Source organism: Telmatherina bonti (genome assembly GCF_933228915.1).
Source record: "Telmatherina bonti genome assembly, chromosome: 11".
In the NCBI taxonomy this organism is placed as follows: Eukaryota; Metazoa; Chordata; class Actinopteri; order Atheriniformes; family Telmatherinidae; genus Telmatherina; species Telmatherina bonti.
In genome coordinates this window covers 22,422,761-22,443,619 of record NC_136629.1, presented here as the reverse complement: position 1 = coordinate 22,443,619, position 20,859 = coordinate 22,422,761, and the positions used below count along the sequence as shown (strand labels likewise).

The following is a 20,859-nucleotide window of genomic DNA, read 5'->3' as shown; positions in this document are numbered from 1 at the left end:
AAACTATTTCCTCTGCAGTTAAACTCTGATATCTTAGTGACTCGCAGCAACTTGTTCTCGTTTTGGGCTTGAGGTTAATGACATGGTTGATGAGTGGATCCCATGCTTTGATAAGTCTCTCGTCATGCCTTCGTTTTAAAATAATTTCTAAAATAATCTCCATTGTTACTTGTATTACACAGCAGCTTAACAATTCCAATCAAAGTTATTGAAAAAGCACATGAATCATGCATAACAGGTAACATGGCAATCCTTTTTAAAAGTACTTCAGGGATTTGTTGTAGAGTAGGAGAAGAAAGAGCTTCCACACTTTATTTTCTGTCTTTCTGCGTGCTCTACCTGGAGTTACTTGTCTCTGCCAGTCTGTTGTTCATAATGCCGAGAGCGCCAACCCCCCCAGAAAAACCATTATGGCATGAGCTGCCACAGACTGTCCTGGGATATCCATTGGCAGACTCAGAGAGCTGCTTCTGCATGATGGCCAGTGACACCTTGTTAGAGGCTGCTAGGTCTTTCATTGAGATCATCTCCCCTGATAGTCTGCGCCCCTCTGTGTCACTATCACAAGGTCCATCTGAGTCAGACGGCTGGCCTAATCGACCCTTGCGACCCCTGGAGCCTGGACGGATGGCATTGCGTCTGCCCAGGAAGGCGTTAGCTTTATTGCAACGCTGGCAAAACAAGCAGCTCATTTTCTCCAGCATCCAGTTGAGCACCTGTTTAATGACGATAGAAATAACATTGAATAGCGAGTAGATGCAGCACACGCCCATCAGCATGAAGAAGAAGTTGGCCACCCTGTAAAGGCTTTGGTGTTTGTAAGCGGCGCTTTGGCTGCTTACAAAGTCCCCAAAGCCGATTGTGCTGAAAGTCACAAAACAGAAGTAGAGTGAGTCTAAGTAAGCCCAACCCTCCACCGGGGTATACATGGCTGACGCACAGCAGGAGATGGTGATGGCCGACAGGCCGAGGATCAGCATCACATGGTACACAGAGGGCTTCCATCCTGGGAGAGAATAAGCTGAGAAGTCATGACGGATGCCTGGTGGGAGCAAACCACTGTTCCTGATTCGTCTCTCCCTAACGGCCTTCATCACCACAGCTAGGAGTGTGATGATACGCTCCAGGAAGAGGTTAAAGAAGAGGATAGTGGCTGCACAACCCAGAAGCCCGTAAAAGATCAGAAACACCTTGCCTGCAATCGTCACAGGTGTTGTCATCCCAAATCCTGTGGAGACAACAGAGATATCACACAGTTAGTCCCACAACGGAGGATGAAAACACACTCTCACCAAAAGGACGTGAGAAATGGCGATGAGGAAGCAATTTGTGAAAACAAGCTCAAACCTACATGTCCAGCAGATTAAATGAAGTTTCCAGAAATAAAGTCCTAGTTTCACAATAATTTAAAAACAAAGGATGTAAGCATTACACTGGAACCTAAGCATGTTAATGAGGCTGCGTATCAAATCAGAAATGTTGGAAAAGTAAAATTATTCATATACTTTCTTTGCTTTATTCTGACTCTAGGTCCATTAAAAAAAAAAAAAAAAAAAAAACAGAAAAAAAAACAACAATACAGACATATAAACATATTTAAAAGAGGCAAGTGTATCAGTGCTTCTACATAGCAGACTGGTAGCTAATGGTACTGAAAGAAGGCTGGGTGAACATTCTTATAATCCCTTTACAAGATCCATCAAGACGACATATGAATTTAAACATCAATCATCTCAAAAGAGCATGAAATGTGATAAGCTGTGGATTACAAAAAAGTTCCCCAGAAGAATACGTAGACATGATTGTCTACGTATTCTTCTGGGGAATACGTTTTTTTTAAAATATGCAACCGGAAGTTTACGGATGGTCGCCTTTTTAAAATTACTCCATAAAGGTGCAGTATAAAAAGGAGTACAAAGGGGCCTAAAAAAAACCCCACTTTAACCTTGTCTGAACACCAGGAAAATTTTCTAGTCGGCAAATTGGCCTGCATGTATAAAAACTACGCTGTCTATTCATATCAGCGTCATCAGTCATATCATCTGTGATTATGTGATATGTAATATTTGATTTTAGAACAGACAGGAAGTACTTGTCCTGATAGATAAAAGGATGGAAAGGTCAGGTCTCTATCCGCGTTTACTCTACAAATCATAATAGAACTCTTTTTAGCATTATAATTTACATCAAAGTTTAAACCATATTTACAACAAATGGTGAGCAGCTCTTGAAACCCAGCACTGCAGGGTGAAACAATGGCCAAATCATCTGCATGCATGAGATGGTTAATCAGTATATCTTCATCATTACATTTATCCCCTGTAGCTCTTAACAATGCTTCCTTCTTAAAATGAATTTGAAATCATACATGACCAAAAGCTATTTGATACCGACAATGTTCCAACATTAGTAATTGATGCATGTCCACATACATTTGACACATTTAATGGAGGTCCAATAAAATAATATAAGCTGATGTTATTTAGTATTTGTGTGTCTTTAAGAAACCTTAATATGTGAAACATAATTTTACACAAAGCGCTGACAACACATGGAGAATGTAGACTTCTTGACTTTCTCAAATTTACTTAAGTGTTTGAGCTATATGAGAGGTTATGTGAAAGAGTGACAGGGGGAGATCTTCTGGCCTTTGCTGCATGCTTAAGGAGGAGTTTTTAGTCCTGAAAGGTGTCAGGTGCATCTATGATGGTAATATATGCTGATGAGGGTCTGTGTATGTGAAGGTCAAATTGTATATAAATGTCTTTGAGCACTTAAACTTCCACCTCTAAGAGAGGAGAAACTAATTAAGAACATATTTATTTGACTCAGTGTAAAAGGAAAACCCTATTTCTTGTTTCGGCTTATTCTAGACCAAATGGACTGACTGACATCATGTGCGCTTGTTGGAGTCATGGCACTATGATGGCTAGAAAAAGCACACTGCTAAGTAAATTCATGTGCAGATCTCGCCCGGGAGTATTTGCATAATGTTTATTGCATTGATAATTTTGTCACTATATAAAAATTACGTATTTTTTCTAAAACATATTATATGCAAAAATATACAAACAAGCAAAGCAAAATCCACACAGAGGCACCTGTGATATACCTGTTGCACCTGCACTCCTAATCCTCTGATGATTTTCCTTTTTTTTATGTGCAAACCTTTTGCTCCTATACACACACACACACACACACACACACACACACACACACACACACACACACACACACACACACACACACACACACACACACACACACACACACATGCATTGCATGAAGTTCTTATATTTCCATCTCAGAACCATTGTGGGGACATGCAATGCACACGTACACCCACATACAGTCATACACACATGCTGTCATGTCCCTTATCAACAGAATAGCAGATGGTATATTTGTCAACAAATAAAATCGTGCAGAAAGATCAACAAGTTCACTTCCAGGCCAAGGTTAATAGATTTTTCCATCATCCATTTCAGTCTCCTCTGAGCATTAGGGCAGAGTTTCCCCTTTTTCTACCAACCATCCTTGTCAGGTAATAAATGACATCAATATCTTGACAATACTTCCGTTATGATAGCCAAAATGGCTTTTTTGACCTTATCTGCGGCAGTGAAAACCACTCTCAAACGGGTCTTCTGTTGACATGTCTGGTCATTTAGATCAACACTGATTGATACAGATTGGTAAATAGACAAGGGGGGATATATCCCATGCATGTACACACAAGTACTTAAATCTTATGGCCTCAGACAAACACAGCTTTATGCATCACTCAAAACACTGAAACGTCTGCTTTTATGATAGTGACAAAGTTCAGCAATGGATACTAAGGGAATACTAGGTTATAGAAAGGTGAGGAGCAGCGATTATCCAAATTAAGTCCTTCAGAGAAACTCTTATCACAGTGTTTCATAGTTAATTAATTAGTCCAAGACTCTCTGACCCGACTGAATCGTTGGGGAAAACAGATTACATGATCTCAGTGCACAAAGAGACAGCCTTCTGCACCATCTCTCATTACCAAGTAAATTACCTAAGAGAGGAAAAGGCACCAGGCATTGATTCAGTGTTGCATTTCAGAGCCATTGCTACTGTGTCAAGATGCATCAGAGAATACAGAACAAAGACTTTGCTAGCAAACATAATGTTATCTGCTCGCAAAAACTTCTTCATTCATGCTTTAAAACGCTTCAGTAAATGCCACAACTGATGTAAGCAGAGTGATAAGCTGGTTTCTGACCTTTCTAAAAAGCCCAACATGAGCCATTTCATTCAGTAAGACTTGATAAAGCAGGAAATCATATGTGTGTTAATCCAATTTAATCAGAGCCCTAGGAGAATATTTATTCATTAACATTAAATAAAGTGTGCTCGGCGCAACGTGGAAAATGATGTGACACTCTAGTGGCTACGCACACAATTACACACTGCAGACTCAACTAAGGAAAGTTATGGAGATGGGACCATTTGTATCCATTAATTACAATTTGACAGTCTTAAGAGAAGAAGAAGCAGAAAGCGGTTGACTGGTTTATTGGACTTGGAAGAAATTGAAATGGGGGATTAATAGATTATAGATTATTACTGGACTGTATTTTCATTCAGCATTTAGGTTGGCTTTTATCACCAGTGGAGAAGAGCAAATCACATGTTCACAGCAGTTATCAGTGAAAACAATTTATAGCAATCAGCTCTCATTACACTTCAGTGGTAAATTACAATGGTTCATTAAGTCGCACAGTGAAGTCAGGACGTAAACAAATAGCACAAATTTCTAATGGAAATGCAAATTGACATATTGAAGACATATTGAATCTTTGGCACTCTGTTAGTTGGAGAAGTGCTCTAATTTTACAACCCTCAGAAGGCATTTATTACATGAAGAATTGGGAACACAAAAAATAACAAAACAACAGCAGTTAAGTAACCTATGAAGTCCAGCGTTCAGTCACGCTGCAGTTCCAGGAGTGAAATATCCTCTGGCAACAAATGATGAAATGTGCTTTTCAATAGCAATTTGTATATTGACACAATGAGGCAGTGGACATTATTTCCCATTATGGATGTGATCGCAGAAGTGTGACAGGTTTTGAGTCATTTTCACAAAAGGAAATGCATCATGGTTGAAGGCTGAACCTGGAGGTATTTTCTGTTTTTATTATGTCAATATGCCATTAAAAGGCTGACATAAACACTGCCTTAACATGATCTTAGCAAAGAATTTATCTGTTGTGTTAAAACCAAGAAAAACTGACACAAAACCATGTGACGACAATTGCACTAAACTGCATCCCTCAGAGTCAGGCTCACACGCTTAGATAACTTTATTGGAAATTCAATAGGACTTAAACTGGCCAAGGAGTTTAGCACTTGTTCCTGTCTTAAGTTTTGACCTGGAAAGACGCAGATCAGCAGAGGTTTCTTTTGGTAATCCCATAATCTCCATTAAGTGTGTAAAACTTATCCTTTCATCATTTTTCATCGTCATTTAAGAATAGCTGTTACAAGGCTAGCTGAAAAGTGAATATGACTTCACACCTCTCCCCCCCTTGTGTTCTCAGTGTCTTTCTGCTGCAGAAACTCCAGGGGGTGTATTCTATTAAAGTGGATGGGAAACTGTTAACATTAGCCTTGTGTACTAATAAAGTAAATTATCCATCCTGACAAAAAAAAATGCATTTGTTCATGTTGGACACTACAAGCAGAGACTGCATTAAAGGACAAACACTCAAAGGAAAGTATTAAACATACAGCATGAACAATAAGTAATGTTAACATGTCTGACTAGAAGATCAACCTGCTGCTGATTTTTCCGTGAACTTAGAATGAGCTTCCATGACTCAGTTGTTTTGGTCCTCGATGGAACAACTAAACAGCAAAAAGACCAATACAAACAAGTTAAAAAGAGGCATTTCACTCTCTATCATAAGGCATTAATCAATAAATTGATTCCCTTCCTGTGTTTGGGCTCGAGACAAGAAGAAAGAGATCTGTCAAAGTCAATCACCATTAGATTCTGCGGCTAGAGTCCTTTTGTCGTGTCAAAATTACATTTTAAGCATGACTCCTTTTAGACTTTGTAATCCCGAAAAGCATCAGAGTGTGTGAATCTTCATTTCTTTAAGCCCTGGGCTACTACAACAGGGCTTTAACTACTGCTCATTTTCTGAAATAAAATGTTTATATTTTGGAATAAAAATTGAATGAAATCATTATTTCATTTTATCTATTTCCTTGCCTTCCTTTCATTTAATTAATTTAATTTAATTTAATTTATTAATTTTTTTTTAAACTTTCATTTCATTTCTGATAAAATTTAAAAAAAAATGTTTATGTTTTGGATTCCTCAGCACATCTGCAACCAGGCGGTCCAGTTTAGAGTTTTGTTTATATCACCGCAGCGGCAGAGCTAGACATTTAAAGGATGAAGACTTCATTACATAGGTCAAGCAATAAGAAAGAAAATTATTTTTCCTTTCTTTTTCACACCCACTCACATACATCGCTGTGACATAGTACACAGTACATGACAAAATAAAACATGCAGGTTATGTGGAGTGGTAGCTTAGTAGTTATAGAGGAAGGTTGGGTATGGAGGACGTGGATTCAAGCATGATCTACCTAAGAAGTGAAGCACTGTAGGTCCTGGACAAAGCTCCTTGACCCCACAACTCCTCAAGTACCAAGATTTGTAAACCCACTGCTCTCTTGTCATCTGCTAAAGAGCCCAATCTCCCATTTGGGATTAATACAATAAAACTTATTATTATTATTATTATTATTATTATTAATATTATTATTGATTATAAGTGATCTGGATCACCCAGTGTTCACAAAGATCTATTGAAAAGTAAACTGGTTGTTTTAAGTATTAATCTGGTTGTGGGGGAGATCAATGGCTTCTCCCCCTTGCAGTTCTAGTTTATTATGTGATGGTGGTGGTAGACTGGATCCTCGTGTCTGACAACAGTGCCTTGCATGACTAGCTCCAGACTTTGGCACTGTCAGGCTGCTGACACTGGTGCTGGGGTCTGTCTTTGCCTGATCTGTGGTCTTTTTGTTTTACAAAAAAAGACAGAAACGTTTCTATTTTTCTTCATTCTTATATCTTCCCTCACAGAATAATAGTGGTTACAGGATGCTGTAGCTTACTTTACAATCATCTCTCTGCAACACTATTAGTCTCCTGTTTAAATTAAATTGGACCATGTATCTTAGTCAGCACTCTGTAACTTCAATCCCGACGTACTGTTTGAGCATCCTTATAGTTTATTTTCAGCTCTAATGTGAATATTTGATTTATTGAGCTGGTGTGACATCCACAGACTGAAATCTACATATGACATGCTTCCCTCAGATTATCTTAAAATGAATATAGTGCTATCAGAGAACTAGATTTACACTGCTGCATAGCTTAATGAAGACATCAGGTTATAGCCTTTAATAACATGAGTAGTTGTACCTGAACAATGACAACATCTCATGTAGTAATGTGAATCTAAATAACGATGCTTTTAAAAGGATGACTTTCTAGGAAAAAATGCATGTAGTGTATGTAATTGATGCACGAGTCCAGCAGGTTCTTTAGATATTACAAGGAAAAGTATATCTTACACAACAACTGTTAAGATAATACGTAAGGGACAACAAAGGAAAAAATAAAGCCATTTAAAAGCTCCCAGTCCTTAGCTTTATGTTATATCTTTCACCTGATGGCCACTGCATTTAATCGAAGATAACATCCTTTCACACAACTCCCTGATGATTTGAAAACATGCCAATTCATTACATGAATGTTTTGCAAACCAAAAATCCAATGTCAGCGCACTATTTCCCCTTGTCTCCAATTAATGTGCTGAAAGACAAGCTCCCAGTTGAACCTGCAGTGTCCCACCAGTGGGAACAATCTTAAATTGGCCTGATAAGAGCAACAGCAGAGAACAACACGCATGTCCGTCCCTCTGATGACCAGCTTATGTGACGAACAGGAAATCATTAGTCACGAGCATGGCTTGGCGGGGGTCTGTGGAAAGGACAGAGGGCTGAGGAAGCAGCAACATGGCCAGACCTGTGACATCCTCACCACACCATCTGCTGAGGAGCTGCCAAGATTACTGGCAGACTTGATAATAGAAATATTCACATTATTCTGCCAGTTTTTTTTTTTTTTTTTAAAAAAGGTGATAGATGGTAATAGCCCTACTGCAGTGTGAGATGGAGCTTTTTTTTTTTTTTTTTTTAATGCAACTTTTGCTGCATGTAGAGACTGAACAGTTTTTGCATTATTATAATATAAAATAAAAAGAAACAAAACACTTTGAGCCAAGAAATGCAGAAACAGTTCCATGGCCCCCTGAATCAAATCAATGAAAGTTTTAATTTCCAGCCGCTCACCCACACATAGTACAGATTAACGGTAATTGTTCTGTGTTGATAATGAGAAATAATCCAAAGAAATATTAGACTAACCCAATCGTAAAGAACTATGTGGGTGACACCAATTAAAACGGGTCAATATAGATACATAAATTAGAAGTGTAACAGCATATGCATATTGTCCGAATTAATAGCATTAAACAAACCCAATCCCATCCTAAAATACTCTGTCTTTTGATATTATAACTAGTGAATCAGATTTTTCTAAAACTGGTTAATTCATCACAAAGAGCAAAGAGAGCCTGGAGGACTGATGACTCCACTGTAGTCTATATTGATTTTTTTTGTCAGTAAAAAAAAAAAAAAAAAAAAACTAAAAGAAAACACTGCATTGTTTTTGGATGTGTGCCTACATTTATTCCTTTGTCTTCATTCTTTGAATTGTTTTTCATCTTCACGGGATTTGAAAAGTCAGCTATCAGATGGGGAAATCAGAGCTTAGGCAAGCAAAAATAAAACGAGCTTCCACTGAACGTTCATATGCAATCAGTAACAGAGATTTTGTCCAATCTGGTCACTGAAGAGCCACTCTCTTATCAGATTAATAGCTTCTGCCTGACTGATCTAAAGGCTTTACCCCTGCATTTCTCTCAGTGTTTGAATAAAAGCTCAGCTTCATAAAGCTCTCTTACTTTATGTTGCAAAGTAAACACACCTGTCCAGGTCCAGCTTTTGAAACCCCGTTGCCCTCAGATCAGCATGATAAGCTTTCAGATTCAGTTGATAGATAATATTGACATGGCTCTCATTGTACTATCACATGCCTTCCAAAGCAGCTTCAGACTTTTTGTCACCACATGGAAACAATCAAATAAGATGCCAGTGGGAAATCAATACTTACGTTTCAGGAATGTGAAAAGTGAATGCACAGGTCCATGAAATTTAAGGCTGTATGACGACTGGGTTCCTGTCAGGGACTGCTATGTTACTGACAGCTGCAATAATGATCTTGGAACTCACATAGAAAAACCATAGAAAGCTGTCTCAGAAAAATGATGAAGAAATGCTCTGTTGCTCCTAATTAGATCACGCACTACTTTCTACATACTAAATGGGCCCATTTTGCACCAGCCTGAAGGTTGGAGAATCCTTTGTGAAGGCAGGCATGAGGAGAAAATATGCAGCTACAAGTAATCCTGGTGTTTATCGAGGATAATTGTTCTTTACATTCGAAAGCAGAGACATAATCATCTAAATCCGTGTTTCTTATTGGCAAAAGGTTTTGTGTATGTGTGTTTTAAGGTGGGGGGGGGGGGGCATTCAGTGGAGCCTCAGAAGCTCACAAGATTTTACTGAGAGAACATTTTTCTCCTCATCAAGAAGAGTCTAATACAAAGGGATTATATGATAAAAGCAGGTGTGTAATATGCATGACTTCAGATGTGTGATCCATGCTCTCAGGCTCCAGAGATGGCACAGTCTTCTATCTTTTCTAACAGTAATGATGAACTGTCATACAGATTCTAGTACATGCTCATGCTCATGTGACTCATGTGTTTCTCTCTAACTCTCCCACAAGTTATGCTGTTACTCTGCCAGGTCAAAGTGCTCGAATTTGAGGATTTAGATCTATGTCAAACTGTTTTACTCTAAATGATATCACAGCGTCCAGTTAGCATTTAGTTTTATAAAGCTCCCTTCTTGCAGTGTGTGTAGCTGCTGTCCTGCAAGCAAATAGGCATGAATCATTTTCTTTTAGCTTATTAGGATTGATAAATATGCAGGGATGGTATTGCTATGGAGGGTTCCTGTTACCTGTAAACATATTAGGCCTCCAAGCGTGCATTTTTTCAATGCTTGAGGTAGCAAGAAGAAGAATGCTTCCTTAGAAAGGGTGCTCTGCTTTTGGGGACAGTTTTAACTTTCCTAACTTTCCTGACTTTAACCTATTTGCCACTGAGGCTGTCAGCAATATTTTTAATGATCAAAATGTGAAGAGCAGAATGAATTTTACATGGTGACCTGATAGGGAACATTTTGGGGGTTTTTTTCTCCCTTTGCCTTGTCAGTGTAAAGAGCAGAATCAGTTGAATGCAAATCATATTGAAAAGGAGGAAGTCCTGAAAATGCTGTGTCCTCTAAAATGAACTTGATATCACTTGGCCATGATGAGTTGGGTCTGAGTTACTGTATGTAGGCGAGTAAACGCCTTAGCAAGTCAGGGCAGATTTATGACCCGCTGCGAGAGAGCGCAGAGGTGTGTGCAGCATCCTGTACAGCAGCATGATGGGGATTTATTGAAGTCTGTGCTTCTCAGCAGGTTTGCCTCACACACACACACACACACACACACACATACAGAAGTGCATTTCCACATGACACCAAGAAGTATCCAGGAAGATACGAAGAGAGTGGACCAAACAGGGAATGAGATATAAGAATTAAGATATGTATTTTTGTTGTTTTGGTTTGCTTTTATGTTTTTGTTCTATTTATATAACTTTTTATTATTATCATTATTCTCTTAGTTGCCTTAAGCACGTGACAGTTTAACTATAAACTAATGCATATTTACATTTTCTATGCTAACAATATATTGGTGATAACTAGTTAAAATCATATACAATGGTTGTGTCAAGATTTGCCTCGTCAACTAAACGCTGTCAACCCAACTCAGCAGATCAACTCTGTGGCTGTAAGCATGCCAGGCTGTAATCTGCTGAGCTCAAAACACAACTGTGCCAGACTTAAAAATCTTCTCGTATCAGCTCTGGCGGCTGGTTTTTGGCTGTGGCGAAGCAAAATTAAGCTGACTTTGCAGCAGAAATTACTTCCAGATTTGATGGCTGAGGTCTTGAGTCTGTGGATTTGTGCTAGATGAGACTAAGTATTGACACATTATTAGTCAGTTTCAAACTGATTTGGATTTTAGGATTAGTTAAAATTAGCCAAAAAGATGAAAACTTTGTTCTGTTTCAGTAGCCGTGTCAAGCAACTGTACTTTGAGGGTAGTAATACTGCCAGCATCAGTTTAGACTGAAATGTTTCTTGATAGTTAGGAAACTTACTGTAAAAAGCGTGAAAAACGCATATAAAAAGCATAAATTATATGCTTTTTATATGCATAAAAGCATATAATATTTCAGGAAAGTCAAAGGCCTGAATGAGTTTTGTTATGTGGCAGCCTAACTCAGATAAAGCTATTGTTGCTGTCCTTAGAAATACACATTCCGAGAACACACTATCTCTCACCGTTTCCTTAGTCGGCCTTGCATAAAAAAAAACATGAAGACAAGGGTCTTACTATTATTCCACAGGAAACCTTGGAAATACTTTTTTTAACTGGAAATGTTTGTTTATTCGCATTGAAGACAATTAATGCAACAAATGCATCTCTTTATTGTGTCAGGGTTAGGGTTGAGATTTCATCCTCCAGCTGAACCAAAATGCTGCAGCAAATCTATCTATCTATCTATCTATCTATCTATCTATCTATCTATCTATCTATCTATCTATCTATCTATCTATCTATCTATCTATCTATCTATCTATCTATCTGTGTACAATTTACAGTAAAATTGAAATCCCGTTAAACACACAGCTTTCATTCAGCAGCACCATGTAGTTCAGAGCACATTAGACTGTGGGCTTTAATTTTTATGGAAACTGTTTAATTTTGCAACAGTGTCCTGTGGCCTGTAGAAAATAACAGGTTTAGTGTCCCTAGTTGCCAAATGTTACACTGTGCCCCTTTAAAAAGCACAGATCCGTTGATGTTTGAGTCATACTTGTGCTCTTCCTACTTTAAAATTTAAGGTGAATGATAACTTGCATAATTTGGTTTAATCTAAACAGGCCCTACACTGCAGTGGAATTAGTCAGCTAAACTTGATCATGCATAAGAAAGTATAAATGTCTGCTGAGTGGTACACTATCAAAAAAAGACCACTAGGCCCTTTCATGTGATTGAAGGCCCTCTGCTTTCCATTTTTACCTGTGACATTTCCTCTGAGACTGTGATTTCACAGAGCAGCCCAGGAGGTCTAAGGACAAGAGAGGGAAAAACACACTGTATTGGAAACAGGTCTTACCGACCAGCTGTGGTGTAGCTGACGTAAACGTCCCGCGTTACGATCCATCACTTTGTAATGTTCTGCTTTCATTTTTGGAGCACACAAGCAGTTCTGGCACAGAAACACATCTGATAGTATCAAAATGATTGAAAGGACAACTAAAAATAAGCGTGTGGACAGAGGAGTTTAACATTGGATTAAAGATAGAAATCAGCAGTGTCTGGAACAGTCTAGGAACAATGCTGAAGTGAGAAACAGACAGCTACAACAAGTCTGACACATTGCTTTGCAGCTATGAATTTGCTTTCACAGATTGCAAACCCATCCTACCCACCTCCTGATAGCATATATACACTGACACACCAACACAGATGGTTTTGTCCCAGCAAGGCAGCACAGAGTGGTTAATCTGAATAAGAACACTACATCAAAGCAAAACACATCCTGCTGTTGGGAATGCTCAGTAGTCTATCAAGTGACTTTTCCTACTGCTTTAATGCCGAAAGCAGGCGTCACCAGATTGCGGTGACATTGTCTTGTAACCTCATCAGCATGTGAATTACAAAGTGCAATACAGAGAATACGTTTGGCTCACAGTTGTCCCTCAGGTACATGAGCCCAGGTCAGACAGGCATGTAATAGTTGTAGACCTCACAGGAGAGAGTCAACGAGACTCAGCTGCAAAATCAGCAGTTTGAGGAGCAGGACTATTAGTTACAGAAAGAAATCTCCTCTCAGGAAGACCGACTGTGTCCTAAGGCTTCAGAAACATAAAAGAGGACATAGGTGACAGTAGGTTTTTCCCTTTTAGTTTTAGCACCACATATTAAACTTGTCATTTTTGTCATGTCACCTCTTCACACTATACAAAGTGCACAAAGTAAAAAGAGCTTGTCCTCATCAGAAATATTTGCACATATCATCTGATCATCAAAATATCGAAACGAAACACTGAATTAGTGTCTCCAAAGAAGCTCATCTTATGTTTTTAAGCTCTTTATGTTGGCCTTTGTATTCCCTGGCAGAGCCACTACAGTACAGCAGCATATAAGACCATATTGCCGACATTATAGTGCTGTGTCAGACAATATCTGCCTTGCTTTGGCAACATTTGACAGGATACACCATTGTTATTTTTATGTAGTTTAATTGTAAAAGAAATTCACTTTTTTTTTTTTTTATGAGACAAAGCAGAGCTAACATAAAAAAATTAAAAAAAAGAAAAAGTGACTTTTAATCCTCTATCAGCCTTCCTTTTAGCTACATTTGTGCCATAACCAGCTCTTAATCTATGGCTAAAAATTGTGTGACTGCAGGGAACCTGAGCAAAAAGTGGAAAGTTATGTCCTGTAATGTAATAACAATGAGGTGGACGATGTTACAATACAGGTGAAGTCGATTATGAACTAGATTTTGTGCACATTTCTCTCTCTGTGTCCTTTGAAACACACACTTCTTCAACATTATACAGGTTTAAGGGCAGGGGGCTTTTTTAGTATAATTAGACAAATCTGTCCTTGGTGTGACTGGGTTTTATGGAAATAGGGATCTCTGTCTCCATCATGGCTCTGAAATATCAGCACTGGATCTGCTGTGAGGTCCACGGTTCTGTCTGTGGTGCTGAATGCACACAAAATACTTTTAAACATGTATATCTCTGGTTTTCCCCCCTCTCCGTTTTGTCTAACATTTCCCAAAGCCATCCAACCATGAGAACATGCAACCTCCACATAGAAAGACAACTGTTCAAACCTCGACCCATTTCGAGCTGACGGTTAGGTCAAAGAGAAATGAGTGTATGAGGAGACCTCCAAAATGCAGAAAGGTATCAAAAAGCAAGAAAAACTCAAAGCAGGAAGTAACTACAAGCAAGTCTTTTTTTTTTTTTCCAGAAATTGTCTGCATTCGTTTTTAATTAGAAGCTGTAATGACAAAATTATCACTATCTCCCAAGAGTGAAGAATCTTTTTAAAACAAATTCCTAGATCAGGCAGTGATCCAGATCACCCCCAAAATCCAATCACTTGCTCCTAATCACATTTCTGAGATTTTCTGATAATTTGATCAAAATCCATCCATAACCTTTTGAGTGTTGTTGCTAACAGACAGACGGATGGACAGAGAGACCAATGCTGTCAAATACATGCATTCACTTGGTGGAGATTAACCAAAAGAGACTCGTGAAGCTGGCTGTAGTGTTCCTGTGACATTCCTGTAATATTTTAAAGATTATTCAGGAGTAACTGTACTTCTTAAAATACATCACACAGCAAGAAACCATGGTCACAAATGATGGAGAATTATATGCTAGCAGTTATCCGAGAAGTAAAAAAAAAAAAAACTACCGTGCTCAGCTGCTGGAGTGAAGCAATCTGTGATTATGTTAGTTAATGGTAAAAATGACAATCTCACAATGTTAATAAATAAAAGAAAGTTCTAAGCTTTAAACTACAGTTCAGAATATAAGATTAAACATGAGTAGTACAATAAATCTCTCATGCAGGAAAGGATTTAGAAGGAAATTGGTCTCTTACTTTTTAAAATTCTTCTGTAAATTGCAGCCGCTGTGGAGAGGAGGAAGGAGAATGTGTGGAAGCAGCATGACAGAGGCCAGGTCAGAGAGACCCGGAGTAAATATGCATTGTGTAAATTGTGTGCATGCATGGTGAGAGAGCAAGGGGGATGTTATTGAGGTAAACACCTCTGTTTAAAATGAACAAACCTCCCATTTCCTACAGAACATAGTTACTTGAGTCAACGTATAAACATAATTTAGTGCCAGAAAGATCATGGGATTACCTTTGTTCTTGCAGAATCCATATGTACTATTCATAACAGTCTAAATCTGAATCAAGATGATGGAGGAGACTATATTTCTTATGTATAAATGGATCATAATTGCTATTTCTCCACATCTGCATGTTTCAGGCTGCACTGAGGTTAGGACAGACCGTATTTAAAGCAAAGCCGCATATGGGCCTGTTCCGTGCTGTTTGTTAAACTGTCCTATTTGCTTTGTCTGCCTTTGTGGCCTCTATGAGTGGGTGGTGGCAAGTGAGCTAGAAGCTGCAGTAGCTGCCAGGGGCAAGAAGAGACAGGACACAGTCTATCCTAAGCAATAAACAGTGCAAACCACAATGTACAAAACTGACAAACAACTAACTGCCCTAACCGGCTTTGTCCATCCTGTCTGAACAAGTTAAAAGCCATCACTTGACTCTTGGATGTGTTTCTCCAACAGGACTTCAGAACTGACAAAACATATTTCTGAAATGTCATTGAATTGACTCACAATAAGACACACATGCCCTGAAACAACTAGAGTTGTCCTAATTGGCAGTTGTCAGCTGTCAGTCAGCCTTGAAGGTTATAAATAGATTTTGTATTGACAGAATCTGTGTTTACAGAGCAGACTCTTGCAGCCTCTTTAATGAGAATTAAAATAGTGAAGCAGGCATTAAAAATGCAGGCCAATGCAACTCAACCAAGAGTTTGATGATTTAAAGACAACATTAACAAACTAAAGGCCCTTAAGTTCTGAACAACAAAAACAACAAAAATGTGTATATAATGCGTGTTCGAAATTAGTCACACCAGACATCCTAACTGTGCTTTAAAAACCGATTACAGCTAATTTGTGGACTGGAGCATTTTGCTCAGCTTCTGCATTGCCTTCTCATTTCAGTTCAGCTTTGTTTTGGGAGGAAGTCAAATGCATAAAAATGCATTTTCTCAAATTTATAATTCTACATTACCGTGCTCATTTGTAAGATTTGGAACTTATGGGAATCCATCTTTAAGCGGGTTGTGTCTCAGACACAGCGGATCAGACCAATCAGCATCCTGTACAAGCTGCTTGTATCCGACTAGATGTTACAGTGACAGTGGCTCACATTGAAATCAGTAGAATTACTGTGTGAACTTTTCCATCTTTGTGGGGAAAGGATGGCTTTAGTTAGATGGCAAATGATTGGATTCTACAAGTAATTACTTAATGTACTTGCAGCTGTTAAAAGATGATAACTTATAGGTTATTTTCCTCGTTGCAGTTCCCGAAATAGTCATTTGGAGCTATAAAACAAGACTATCTGACAGTGAACGAGCCAGTTCTCTTAGTACAAATGCATACTGTTTACCTTTGTCATCGTCTTAGCTTTGCCTGTTATTATGCTTGTCAGCCCTAATAGTACTTTACACCATGCAAATGGGAATAACAAGAGTTTTGTTGCTCACTTAAGGAACAAATTACACAATATTTCAAATTTCCTGAAACTCCATCTTTCTTTTTTTCATACTTCACTCTGGACTATAAACAGAAAGCTGCAGTTGGCTCTAGAAGGAAATATCATAGGATCACCTCAGTTGTTAGGTGTTTACAGCCCTCTGGGGAAATGATTATCCCAACCAGCAGTCGGAGAACACCGCAGTCCCTTGGAAACTGTACTTCTTTTGCTCCCAGCTCAAAGACTTCAGCGACACTGGACTGAAAATGATTGTATGTTATGATTGAACAACCTAGCACAGCATAGTGAAGTTGTTCTTGTCGGCTGACATTTCCAAGGGCAAGAAGGAGCTTTCAGTGTCAGCTGTTCAGCCCGCTTGAATGAGAAGTCCTCACATAATCTGAAAAACTGGAGTTACGCACAAATTTCAGGGCTTCGCCCAAGGAAAACACTGCACTGCCATCAAAAACTCAAGAACAGCTGTTTGTTTAAATTTCTTCAAAGAACTAAAAACATCAAACAGTGCACTGTGTTGCTGCTGTTTAGCCCCACAGTTAAGGAAGAAATCTGCAATGTGTGTAGCATTTCTTTTAGTGTTTTCTCAAATTCTAAAACGGCATATCAGTTGCAACATTAATGGGCAGAGATCCCATCCAACCCCTCCCCTGTAAACAAGCTCCTCACGTGGTCATGGCTGTGCTATCGCTCTTCAAAGTGATGCAGTGGAGATACATCAAGGGGAGCAAAGAGCTGATTTGAAGCCTCTCCCTCCGTAGAGTCAGAGAGGGGAAGTGTTTGGGAGGAGCATCCAGAGTGCACAGGGGGATGCCGCTCTGATAAAGAGTGGTGTGGGGAGGCCCCCAAATCCCTTTTATATCAGCAGCTCACAAGCATGCAGAAAAAGTGGCACACAAGCCAGAGGATTGGGGGGGGGGTCGGAGGAGATCAAAGCAAGATGAATACCCCAGACAGAAACCCTCACATGCTTATGAAAAAGACAAATACTGAAAAGATGGAGAATCTCAACATTACCATTTTTCCCTCTATTTTTGCCCAGGCAGCTGAGTCAGTTAATATGATCCGCCTGACAGGCAAGACAGTGATGCTGCATGACAACTGGAGTAGGAAAAATGTCAACCTGCCACAGACATGTAAGCAAACACAGCTGTTGTGGTTCCTCCCATGAGACTGAGTGCACTGTGCTCCATATAAGTGTATTTGTGTATCTAACATTGGAAGATGCAAGGGCCAATAAAGCTCTCCTGATAGGTCCACGGCAAATAAAGTTGTGACAGGTGTTTCTGCTTGTGAGAATCCAGTACTCATGGGGACCCATACTAAGCCTTTTTTTTTATCATCACCTGCCTCAGTGCAGTTTTCAATTAAAAGCAGACAGGGGTATCACATTGTAAATGTATGTTTGCCTTTTGGAGTGGAGGGCAAGGTCAAAGAAAAAAACTCCTGTCAGCTTTGATTATTACCTGGAGTGTTATCAGCAGCTCATTCATCCATTCACACTCACTTACTCACAGAGAGTTGTGTCTTCTATATTTGTCTGGTGGGTGTGGGGGTCAAAGTGGGTGTTGGAGCTATCAGGCATGCAGAATGCCACACACTGGCCCTGGGGTAACCCTGAGAGGGACACTTGCTCTTTTCTGACCTATTGCATGAGTAAATGTTAAATGGGGGGGGGGGAGAGGACCAGAAGGGGCTTCTAATTGACATTCCTGCTAGTTTGAAGGGAAATATGGCAAGAAAAGAGAGGCTGCACCCATGGGTGCTGTCCTATAACCAGGGATGAGTGCTGTTCCAAATGGCAAACAAGTCAGATGTCGCCCCATTTTCAAAGTCCCTCACAGCCTAAATGTGTGTTACTCTGTTTGGGAGCCAATGGAAAGAAAGCGCTCCACAGGGGTCACTCCACTCCTTTTGACATCCACACTGAAAGTCATGATGGGATTACTTAAGCATTCATCACAACATATGGACTCAAATTACACATTAGAGTGTGCTCTTAGTTTGCATTGATACTAAGAATTCATGGTGTCAGTTTTCTTTTTAAAGGTCAGTTTGAGCCTGTGGTTTTAATGTTATCCCAGATGTATTTGGAAAACACATTAAAGAAATGGTCACAAAAGTCAAGGGATTCAATGAATGCTACAGAGATCACCCACCTATAGTCGACACCACAGTTCCAACAAAATAAAAAGCCCCTGTAAAATCCCATCTTGGCCTCAGAGCATCAGCTCTGATCCCCGCGGCAATGGCAGCCTCATACTCCCGCAGGAAAGAGTTGAGGTCCTGCAGGCTGATGTTGAAGGTTTGACTGAAGTTGAGGAGTGTCCCATTCCAGCGGCCGTGAGCTTGCACCTCCGAGGGCCTCTCAATAACCGAGAAGACCGCAGCGCCGCACAGCAGGTACAGTAAGATGAGGATGGCGAGAAGCACGAAGCGGCCGTTGTCTTCGTTCAAGTGCAGGGAGCGGCAGCCCTGCAGTCGCTGGCCAGGCATCATCCAAATTTCAGCACCACTCGCGCGTCGGACAGCGACAAGCTCCACATCGGAGACGCCTTTCACCGGCCAGCAGGCATCCTCTGGAAGTCACTGTCCTGCTCTCTTATTGCACTTCTACAGACAACATTTACTCCAGTAGCGCACCACATTGTCTCACTGCAATTGTTTAAAGAAGTAATATGATCTGCGGGGGAAAGACAGAAAAAGATCCACTTGTGGATACAAGTCTTTATACTACCATGGAGTTCAGGAGGAAAGCTGCCGGCGCATAGTTTCATGATACATACACTCTTCCTTACAGTTGTGGCAATGCAGTTGGTGAGAAGTGGACTGCAGCTTAAATCCAACCGGACGCGCTTCTTTGTGCAAAAGCAAGCAGCAGTATCCTCCGGGTCCCCTGCACCAAAATGTTTCTCACTAGAACAAAAATAAATAAATAAATGAATAAATAAATAAACAAAACAACACGATTCTACAAGTTCCAGATTTGTGCGTCTTAAGAAAAACCCCGTTTCTCCTCTCATATAAAGTCGTACGTCCTCAGGCTTGCTTGTTTTGGAGAGAGCGGAGCTGTAGTCTCTGTTTGCATGTTGTAGTGGCACACTGAATCCCACAGCAGCGCATATGGCGAGGTCTCACTCTCTCTAGAAATCGGCTATAGCGCAGTTGGCAGCAGAAAGAGAAGTATCCCAGGGTCTCTAGCTAAAGTACTCTTCAGACGACAGGATTTACATTCAGTCTCCAGGGCAGTGCTATGCGCACTATGGATACTCCTTGCATTAAACTCGCCTTGCACCTTGGGCGCAAATGGCAGATACTAAAGCTCAGCGCTACCAACAGCTTCAATGCAGTGCCAAGTCAAGAGCAAAATAATAGATGATAAGCTCTTATATTTCTTATGTTGCCTGTTATATTAAATTATCTGAAAAGAAAACACTAAAAATGGGAGGGGAAAAAATCCCACATGGGGACTTGAAAATATTGAGCTTGGAAATTTGTTAAATAATCTTTTCTGACATCTGTAGCAGATGAGTTTTTTTTTATGAATAGAAGGTTATTTATTAAATTTTACAGAAAAGTAGAGGTCTCTTAACTGACTCAAATTTTGCAGTTAACTAAAACTGCTAAAAAAGAAATCTGGATGTCTTTCCTTGAATCCATGGAAATTGAAACAATCAATCAATTAGGACACACAGTTATCTGTTCTTTACGTGTGTCCTTGTACATGTGACACAGAAGCATTAAGTAAATGGTTAAAGACAGATGGACATGATCTCACCGTGATGCTGTCATCCTTTCACTCGATCCACATAAAAAATGACCCATTGCGGCAGAGATTGGGGAAAGATAGTGCCTTTTTAAAATGGGGCAATGAGAGTTTTACATTACATTTTTTTCTTGTTTTCTTTTTCATTTTTTTGCAAGCAAATGCATCTAAAGGAGAGGGAGATGTGTTGCTTTAATTGTTAGATTTTTCTTCAGATTTATATGAAATAATTGTCACCAAGTTGTGAGGGAAAAGCTCTTTGAGGCCCAGACTACAGTTTAGAAATAAAGGAGCTATTCCTTTTCTGTTTAGTCATGGAGATTCTTAGAAAATCAATGATGACTAAGAGTAGATCATGTATTAAAATATCTGTAAAAATGCTGTTGAAAATACA

General features: G+C 39.5%; 1 protein-coding gene across 1 annotated transcript; it reads right to left on the bottom strand.

Moving 5' to 3' along the window:
* Positions 1-335: 335 nt before the first annotated feature.
* Positions 336-19,198, bottom strand: kcnk12 (potassium channel, subfamily K, member 12; the record flags this gene model as incomplete). The annotated part of the gene is made up of 2 exons (XM_079249140.1): positions 336-1,228; positions 18,859-19,198. The coding sequence occupies 2 exons, from the start codon at positions 19,196-19,198 to the stop codon at positions 336-338; spliced, it is 1,233 nt and encodes a 410-aa protein (XP_079105266.1).
* Between the last annotated feature and the right edge of the window lie 1,661 nt (positions 19,199-20,859).